Raw genomic sequence first — 10,213 nt, forward strand, 5'->3', positions numbered from 1 at the left:
AAGATGAGCATTTTAGAAGAATTTTTTGTGATAAAGCACAAGGTTGGTGTGACGGTGAAACAATGTTTAGGGGGAAAGAAGAATTTAATCCTTGGGATTGTTCTAAACTGATGAAGTTTCAAATATGGCTTTGCAGTTATTATTCACTAAAAGAATTCTTCCTTAACTTCCTGTTTTTGCTTTATTCCATTTTCCCTCTTTCTCCCTGTTGTTGTACATGTAGTAACAGCTTTTTTAAAGGCACTAAATGCCTTCCACAGCAGCTGGGAAGGATTTGTCCCTTAGATGATCACCTAGAGCTCTTGTGGGTTGGAAATGTGTGCTGAGAGCACCTTAAATCTTTTCCCCTCCTGTGTGGCAGCGTGATGTTAAACCTAATTCTGAGTTAAATTCTGATCCTGTAGACAAACAGACAGCAGCAGTGATGTTTGTGTTTTCCCTTGGCCAGGATATGCATTTTTGCTGTTCCAAGATGAAAGCTCTGTGCAGGCACTGATTGATGCATGCATTGAAGAAGATGGAAAGCTCTATCTCTGTGTTTCCAGCCCCACTATCAAAGACAAACCGGTAGGTGGAATTGTCAGGGCCTGCACAATTCCTGGGTGATAATCACAAATTGGGCTCTTCACATGCAGTTTTTTCTGTCTTCAGAATGTTAATTTTAAAATTTCTTTAAGGTGTCAAATTAAGAAGAGAAAAGACCAACTTACTGCTTTTGAACTAGACATAAGAAAGTTTTTTAGTCTAGTTACAATGCTTACTTTTATCAGAAAAAAGATGTATTTCCAGACATGTATTTTTTGCTTGCTAATGATGAACTTGTAGAATTCATATTGTCTGAGTGTTGTATGTAACAGATAAATTCTAAAAAACATACTATGGCATTGAACTGTGAATTATTAATATATAAATGGTTGGGGGGCTGACACAAGACTGTCAGTAGTTGGGGACAATTCTGCTCTAGTCCTGTGCTTCAAATTTTGGCCAGCTGTAACCAAGTAGAAAGCAGCACAGGAGCTAAACAGGCATCTCTGGAGCCTGCTGCACTGAGATAAGGCTGGGACAACAGGAGCAGTGCAGATCTGTGTGACCAGGAGGGTTGTACAGCACAGCTCAGTCATGATTAAGTAAATGTGTGAGCAGAGGGTGAGGGGTTTTTTCCCCCAGAAATTTGGGTAACGAGGAAGTGATGAAATTTAGCATCCTCAAATGGTCTGTCTTAGGAGAGCTCGTTACCATTTCATTTTGAGAACTGATTGCTGAACAAGTAGAGTTTAGAAAGTACAGCTGTTTAAGAAGTTTTCTTCTCTGTAGGACGCTGTTGTAATTTATGTTACTGAGACACTTTGAATTGTGAATGGTTAAAAAAACCAGGCTTTTTGTCCATAGGTTCAGATCCGGCCTTGGAACCTTAGTGATAGTGATTTTGTTATGGATGGTTCCCAGCCTCTTGACCCAAGAAAAACCATTTTTGTTGGTGGTGTTCCTCGGCCTTTACGAGCAGGTACACACTGCAGCACTGGGCATGTTGGATGTGCAGCCTGGTTTGGGGAGCACTGGGGGAAGCCAGCCTGGCAGCGAGGGAATACTGAGTGTGATGACACAGTGGGGGCCACAAACCATCCTGAGGCGGTGCTTTGAGAGAAAGGAGCCAGCCTAGAGCCCTGTTTGGTTTTGCTTTGTGCTGCAGTGGAGCTGGCGATGATCATGGACCGGCTCTACGGAGGGGTTTGCTACGCCGGCATCGACACCGACCCCGAGCTGAAGTACCCCAAGGGGGCCGGGCGGGTGGCATTTTCCAACCAACAGAGCTACATTGCTGCTATCAGCGCCCGCTTCGTCCAGCTGCAGCACGGAGAGATTGATAAACGGGTAAGGCCCGCTCCCCCCTGCTCCTCTGCAAACGCCCTCCCTGCCTCAGAGGTGTGCTGGGAGTGTTACACCAGGTCAATCCCATTTTTAGTGCCTCTCAGATGCAGCACGGGATGGATGCGCAGTGCTGGGGAGCTGGTGGTGCTGGCACGTGGGAGGTGACTGTGAAAAAGGCTCTTCTCGAGTTGCTGAGTGTAGTGGGAAGTGTGGCAGCTGCCTTGGCCTTTTCCAAGAATATTGCGCTCCTCAGATGCTCCCTCTGCAAGGATTTGGGGTGTTTGTGAGATGCAGGGAGGGAGGTGCCTGCCAAGGATGGGGCAGCTCTTACTCCTGCTCTGCATCCTTTGGGAGAAGAGGCAGAACCCCCCCAGTGTGTGCTGGGTGTCCAAGAGCATCCTGGTAATGCCTTGTAAGCTTGTTACTGCCCTGCAGCCTTGCAGTCACCCTCCACAGCCTGTGCAAAGGCTGTGCTTGCTTATTTCTTTCCTTTATGATTGTATTCCTTATTATTTTAAATTAGAGCAATATGCCACATGGATCAGCACTTCGCTTTCTGCCCTCTTCATCTCTCTAAAATGTAGCTGCCAGTTACAGTGATACTCAGACCACAGTTTTGGGAAACTCAGATGCTCACATCTCCTCTTGTAATTCATCCTTTGTCTCTGGATTTTTCCTACATGACTGTCACTGCTGATCTTAATTTTAAAGTTAATACAGTGGAAAACCTCCAAACTTGGCTGATTAGCCCATTATCTTTTCACTTCTGCTTTGGTTATAAAGCAGAAAAATTGTAACAACAATTTGACTGTGGGCCTGTGAATTGGAATGTCTTTGTTCTAATCTTGGCTCTGAAATAAGTTCTGTACAGCTTTGAACAAATAATTTGGGCTGCCCTTGTGCAACTTGTGCTTGCATAAGCAGACACTTGGGTGAATAGGTCCATTGAAGCTGGTGGGACTACAAATTTAAGTAAGTACTTGTAAACTCTGAAAAAAAATTTTGCAATCTATTTCCCCTTCCTTCTCTTCCCCCACTCCCTATTTCCTCATTTTGTGGTGCAGTCTTTGTGTGGGGAGATAATGCTCAGAGAAGATTCATTATAAGAGAAATTGGGTGCATGAGGAAGGTAAAAATACAGCAACACTAGTTTTTATTAGGGTTCTATTTATTTTTAGTTTTCCAATACTGTTTTTCTGCAAAAAGAAAAATAAAATTAGTAAAAAAAAAACAACAGTAACAAGAAGGGATTTCCTGTAAAATTAGGCAAGGAGGTGCTGCTCAAGGGCGTGCCCTTAGATAGTGCACAGGAAGGGTTCAGCGGCTGGGGCTCCCACCCTGAGTGGGCCTGATGGAACTGCTGTAACTGAGGCTTTCCCTGGAGCTGGGAGATCCTCTGTGCCCAGCTCAGGGAGCAGTTCCAGCCCTGTCACAGAATTAATGTGACAAGGACACCTGAGCTGCACTTTGGCCTCCCAAGGTGGCTGAGCAGAGGGAACAGAGCAGAATCACCACATGAAGGAGGCCCGTGTGGCATCTTTGTCCTTTTAGCACTTGGAGAAGGCAGCACTCCTCAAAAATCCCCAACCTCCCACTGCAGAGCAGATTAGGGGATGGGGAATGTGGTGTTAGGAATATTTGCCTGCTCTTGTACAAATGGACTGAGTTGGCAGGGCAGGGTTTTGGGAAATGCAACTCCAGCACTGAAAGAGGAGAAAAACAGGTCATTAAAAAGGCTGTTGTGCTCCGTCTGAGCAGTTTATGTGTCCTGTAAGCAAAATGACATCAAACTACTGCAGTGCCATCTGGACTGTGATAAAATTGGGTGGGTTTAAAAGCCCAGCAAGTTGTGAATGTCCTTATTTGCCTGAGGTGTGTCCGAGGCCTGTGAGGTGCAGAGGGGAGCAGCCCCAGGCCAGATGCAGAGATAACAGCAGAGATAGCAGTGACAGCCCGGGTGTTTGAAAATGATGGTGAAAACATCACATGCAGTGATCTTAAGAGAAGGTTCACAAACCCTTCTAGAGCAGGAACTTGTACCTATATTTATTTCTGCTGTTCTGAATTCCTGCCCATCACCTGGCCCTTAATGCCAAGCGTGGGAGGGTATCAGTCCCATGGTAAGCCTCTCATTTGATCCCAACGAGATCAGGTGGATTTCCTTTTGCTGAGAGGACTAAGCCATGGAAAAAATACAGAAACAAAGTGTTTATTTAGAGAATAAATGAATTGTCTTAATGCTGGAAATTCAGACACATGTGCATATTTAATCAACAGTTACAGTGTTGTATAAACAGTTTCCATTCCTGCCTGAAAGGGACAGAGCTTAATTGGGCATCAAAAATAACTCCCATAATTATCCAAGGTTTTGGTGTCAGTCAGTACATTGTTCGAGCCTTTCTGTAACTCAGTGACAGCAGGTGTCAGGCTGATGGTCAGCACTGATTTCTGGGGTTTTTCTGAAGGATCAGACAGGGGGTAGAAGTGTTGAAGTGCCTGGAATTTGGGGTGTTCAACAGCCACGTTCAGGTGTCACGAGGGGGAAATCTTGGTTCTAGCACTCCCTACTGCATAACTGCTGTCTGTCCTGCTAAAACACAGGTGAGGGGTTAAGAATTTGCACTGAAGAATGACCAACTGTCTCGTTTTGTGGCTGCAGGTGGAAGTTAAGCCATATGTCTTGGACGATCAGCTGTGTGACGAGTGTCAGGGCGCCCGCTGCGGCGGGAAGTTCGCCCCGTTCTTCTGTGCTAACGTGACGTGTCTGCAGTATTACTGTGAATATTGCTGGGCTGCTATCCATTCCCGGGCCGGCAGGGAGTTCCACAAGCCCCTGGTGAAGGAGGGAGGGGACCGCCCGAGACATATTTCATTCCGCTGGAACTAAAGGATCGCTCATTTGCAGGCCTCCAATTAAGTGCACTCTTCTGTTCCTCCCCACCCCGCCCCTCACTCACAGCATGTCCTTTTGTAGTAGTCTGTAATTTAACAATAGTCTAATGAAAGAATGACCTATAATGGGTATTTTATAGAATCTTGTCATTGAAAACTGTATTGGGAACTCCTTTTCGTATCGATAACATGTTGCAAGTGAGTTGCATTCTCTTGTCTTTACTACCGAGAGAACACTTAATTTCCTGCAACGTTTTCTTAGAGGAGAGAAAAAATATTAAGAGAAGAGAATTGAAACAATAGAGTATTTTGGTTTTTTAATTAAATTATTGTTAATAAAGAACATAATAATACTTTTATTAAATAACCGTGTAACAATAACACTATCAGTCTGTTCTGACACTTTTCCCCCAGGGAAGCCTGTTTTTGCCTCTCTTTTTTTTTTTTTATTTTTTTTTTTTTTTTTTTTATTTGTTTGTTTTTGGATTTTTCCAGCAACAGATGAAGTTAGCATTTACCTACCAACAGGAAAGAGCATGTTTAAAGCAACAGAAATGCATGAGCAAAGTTGAAGCAGCACTATAATAATGATCTTTTTTGTTTGTTTTTCTCTTTTAAACTCTTTTAAGGGTTTTGAGGCTGAAATTTTAGCTCGGTGTGTATCTGACCGTACCTCTGGCTACCACCCACATCCAAATTACTAACGAGATAGGCAGAGCTTACTATATTTTCATCAAAATTATTACATTTTAAGAATTCCTGAATGTAAAAGTTGAGTAAAGTTACTACTGAGGGGGGAGTGCACTTTTTTTTTTCTTTACGAGAACTCAATTGTCTGGTTACAGCCCTAGATATCCTACCAAAGCTAGAGTAATGACAACTAGTGAACTGGCATTTCCTCTCCTGAAGGATAAATATATAGATTTTATTTTTGATGGCTATATATAACTCTATATCCTAATATACTAACATTCATCAGGGGCCAGCCTTTGCTCTCCATTTTGACGTGAAAAAGTAGAAAACCTAAAGATACCTCAAGGATATCACTGATTTTTACTGGAGTTTTGCTATTCCATTGTGGCACACAAACTCAAATTGGCTGCTTATTGGTTTCCCATCTTGGCTGTAAAGTCAGTTTTTGATCCCCTCAAATTTAGCTGTAACAGAAGGCATGAACCCAAGGAGTTTCCAAATCCTGCTCTGCACCGCCGGCCGGATTTTGTGCACGGAATGGTGCAAGCGTGCAGATGCCTTTCTTACTCTTCCTGTAGAATGAATCCCAGCTCAGATCCCAGCTCTTCAGAACTAATTGTGGGGAGATAAAGACACGCAGGTGGAAGTGCCAACACCGCTAATTAACGCCGGCTTTATTGGGACTCAGCCCTGCCCTGAGAAGCATCAGCCCAGGACACGCGAAGCGAACGCTGACGAGCGGGTGCAGAGGGTTTAGTTTGAAACAGATGAATGAAGGAGTAGTTCTGAAAATTTATTTGTAGTACTTTTGAACTAAATGCCCTGGCCAACTTCTCCACCAAGGATGTAGCAGTGTGCAAACCAAGTGATTCTGTGGCAATCTCTGCCCGGCCCCAGGGGCCTGGGACCACCCGAGAGTCTCCCAAACCAAAGATTTGCCCTGGCACTGCTTGGAAAACATCTGCTCCCTTCAAAGCCCCCCTCATCCCTTTCCCCCAGCCCCCATTATCTTTATGAGAAGCAGTTTTTCTGTTCAATACAGGCTTTAATGAACTGATACCTTACCAAGTTCCAAAGGTCAAAATGGAGACATTTGCTGTCTATTAGTCAAGTATAGCAAGGGAGCTGCTTTTACTGAAATCCCTGAAAATATTGACAACAGTAATGCAAATGCAGAGTGCTCTTGTGTAGATTGTCAGGGACTTTTTTTTCTCTGAAGTACATAATTCTAGTTGGAATGTTCCTTTCATTTTTTTAATGCTTGTAGGTGGCTTGGGGTGTGCTATTGTGCCGATCCTACCCAGCAAACAGGTGAGGTGGGTTTCCATTACAAGAAAATAACACTGTTTGAGAACTAGCTTTGAATAATAATTTTTTCCCTTTGTACATGACCTGCTGAATTTCGGTACAGTGTTTTTGTAGCTAACTTATTTTGTCATGCACATAATGTATATTTGTTATGCACTACTTTTGTATATCTTGTTTTTCCAACAGTGAGCATTTTTAGGCACACTTTTCACTGACGGGATATCTCTTTATGCAATACCTCAATTTTTCATATTGCAAAGAGTAGCTTTTTGTACTTTTATTACTGAGAGATCTTCATATACTTCATTTTTTAATATAAATAATTTTAATAAATTTTATTTTCTTATATTCTGCTTTTTATACATTTCAGTGCTCTGCATACATTTTGAATTATGGATGTTGTGCACTGGCAATGCTATTTTAGAATCTGCAGAGAAAAGAAAGCATGTTGCTTAAACATCTTAGCCCAGCACCAGGTATTTGGTGTACATATAATTTAAGAAATAGTATATGTAAAGTTGAGAATTAAAGAAGAAAAAGCATGAAAGTGACAAATGACACTTGTCTTTAGACCCATGAAATTTAAATGCATAAATATAGTGTAGAAATTTAAAAGTCAAGAACCATCAAAATTGTCTACCGCTTCTTACTGAGTTTTTAAAAATTATACACAAATGCAGACGTTTTTGGTGAATGTTTAGCCATTTTTATTATTAATAAAGAATCGGTGTTAGGTGTTTGATGCAGAACCGTGTCTGCTCTTTTAAATTATATTTAAAGAATAAAAGAGAGCCTGCTAGGTGGCAGGCATGTAATGTTAGTATGCATGACTAATGTAAGAAATCGTTATTCTACTAATATTCACTTGTGATTGTGTGACAAGCGTGTTTACAGATCCTTTGGTTACACTTCAATTTACAGGGCATAAACAATTCTCTCCATTACTCTGTGCTTCAACAGTGCTGGCCAAGCCTCCTGATGGCACGGGGCTCTCTGGGGTTACCGTGTAGCCCCAGGCTCATTAACGTGTAATTAGCTACCGGTGGGGGGGTGTCATTAATGAGCAGCGGCGTTCCCCGGGGGAGGGACAGAGTAATTCCATGGTTATTTTTGCAATGTAAAATAAAGTGTTTCTGATTATTTTATATGTAAAGGAACCCCACTGCCCCGTGCTTTTTTGGTATAGTCTCTACTTCTCCATACACAGACCTCTGCAGAATGCAAATTTCAACCTTGCAGTGACTGAATTTAGCGTTTTATAAGGATGCTGTTGGAAAGACTTGATAATTCACCCCTTGTGTTTTTGAAGAGTTCAAACCTTCTGTTCAAAGGTGATTTAAAACTTGAATGTGATGGATTGTGGCAAGTTAACTTCAAGTTATGTGCAATACCTATTTCAGACTTCTGGAAGATCTTTGCAGTGTAATTCTTTGTTTTTAATTGCAGACATTTAAAAATGTCATTTTCTACTGTTCTAGTAAATCCTCTTTCTTGCTGGTGTTTCTAAAGAAAAGAATCAGAAATCAATCTTTCTACTAATGTAAATTTGAGATTATTTTTAAAAAAAATGGAATAAAACGTTTTGGTCATTTGCTTTATTTTATTATCTTATTTTAAAGCTACTGTGATAGCATTGTAAGAATTGGGACAATATTGTATTCAACTGTTTTATTTTTTATATTTTTAAATTTTAAAGTATAATTAGTTTTTATAATTTTCATCAGATTTTTTTGTTATATTTTTTGGAAGTGAAACTTTTAGCAAGTGGGTGTCTAGTTTTTACTAATCCCTAATATGTTTTTCCCCCAATGTATTGCTCATATTATCAGAAGGAAAAGTTATTTAAGTATGTCAGTTAATTGTACTACTTGGCTGAATTTCCATATAGTTTTTACTGTGTATGGGGAGGTTGTAGTATTTATTATAGCATTTTAAATAAGGGTAATTCATTTTTTATTAAAGTCATTTTCACGTTTAAGTTCATATTTTTGTATGTTCTACTCTAAGTTATATAACACAAGTTACTTTTTTTAAAGAGTTCATTTGTTGAAGTGCTAGTGAAAATTAATGTTATTAAATAGTTTGCAAATGACTATTTATACCAGTATGCATATAATTTTTAAATATTTGTAATGTGAGATGTTGAATGAATAAAACTTTTAACTCAATGTTTCTCCTTAACCTTTTTCTTTTGAGCTTCCTGTAGGAACTCGTTCCTTTGTGGCCGAAGCTCGTGGGGCTTGGGGAGGGGATTTTGTTGGGCTGTGTGGGGTGAAAAGGGCTTTAGGGGAAGTTCTGCTGCCCTGTCCTGGTCACAAATGCACCAAAGGTTCCCTGGGGAGGTGAAGATGCAGCAGGTGAGGAGAGAACCACCGAGGCACAGGTAACCCCACCATGGTTTGGGCTGGAAGGGACCTTAAAGCTCAGCCAGTGCCACCCCCTGCCACAGGCAGGGACACCTGCCACTGTCCCAGGTGGCTCCAAGCACCATCCAGCCTGGCCTTGGGCACTGCCTGGGATCCAGAGGCAGCCCCAGCTGCTCTGGGCACCCTGTGCCAGGGCCTGCCCACCCTGACAGGGAAGAATTCCTTCCCAACATCCCATCCATCCCTGCTCTGTCAGTGTGAAGCCACTCCCTGTGTCCTGTCCCTCCATCCCTTGTAAAGGATCTCTCTCCGTCTTTCCTTCAGCTACTGGAAGGCCACAGTTGGGTCAACAAATCCTTCTCTTTTCCAGGCTGAACAATCCCAGCTCCTTCAGCCAGAGACAGACCAGAGACCACCGTGCAGTGGGACAGAGAGAGGACCAGAGCGGGGCCAGGGCAGAGCCCAGCAAGGCAGGGACAGGCAGGGAATCCTCTTTAATTGTCTCACGTGAAGGCATCTGACATTTTAGAGAACTTGCTCGTTTCAGCCTTTAATTTAAAATCTCTAAACTTGAAATCTGCAAAGTCGTGTGGAGCATTTTTACCTTACAGATGTGGTCTTCAAGGACTGTTCAACAGGTGCTTAAGGAATCCCAGAGCTGTGCTGCTAATCTCGAGTGCCATCACTGAAGGAATTGTGGTGCAAATGCTCGGTGGATGGTGAGTCTCATTCCTTTGTGTGGGTGCTCCGGAAGGTCCTGCAGCTCTGATGGGATTAGTTCTGCCAGTGCTGATCCCTTCACTTGCTTTTGCCTTCACCTGGTGCACGTGCAGCAGCTCCTGCCTTTGGAAATTGGTTTTTCACAGCAATGGGAAGCTTTGCTGGTGGTTCCACGCAGATCTTCCCAATTCCCTTGCCATGACTGTTAGAACAGAAAGCTGGGATGCTGGGATCAGGAGTGGCTGGAGGTGCATTGCCTGCCCAGTGAGTCAGGAATGCCTCAGTGCCAGCCAGGCAGCACCAACCTTTACCAGCTCCAGCTGTGACTTGGCTGGGAAACTTTATCCCTCTGTTCCCTGCACTGG

The 10,213-nt window shown here is 42.6% G+C and overlaps 1 protein-coding gene across 1 annotated transcript in view; it reads left to right on the forward strand.

The window, feature by feature from the left end:
* The window catches only part of CPEB4 (cytoplasmic polyadenylation element binding protein 4), a 38,178-nt gene extending 29,248 nt beyond the window's left edge, over positions 1-8,930 (forward strand). The window contains exons 5-8 of the mRNA XM_059860082.1: positions 449-567; positions 1,390-1,504; positions 1,691-1,872; positions 4,529-8,930. Coding sequence (XP_059716065.1) covers positions 449-567; positions 1,390-1,504; positions 1,691-1,872; positions 4,529-4,756 — 644 coding nt within the window. The 3' untranslated portion in view covers positions 4,757-8,930. The remainder of the gene's footprint in view (positions 1-448; positions 568-1,389; positions 1,505-1,690; positions 1,873-4,528) is intronic.
* Positions 8,931-10,213: the final 1,283 nt, after the last annotated feature.

This window comes from Haemorhous mexicanus, chromosome 15, assembly GCF_027477595.1.
Source record: "Haemorhous mexicanus isolate bHaeMex1 chromosome 15, bHaeMex1.pri, whole genome shotgun sequence".
NCBI classification, from domain to species: domain Eukaryota; kingdom Metazoa; phylum Chordata; class Aves; order Passeriformes; family Fringillidae; genus Haemorhous; species Haemorhous mexicanus.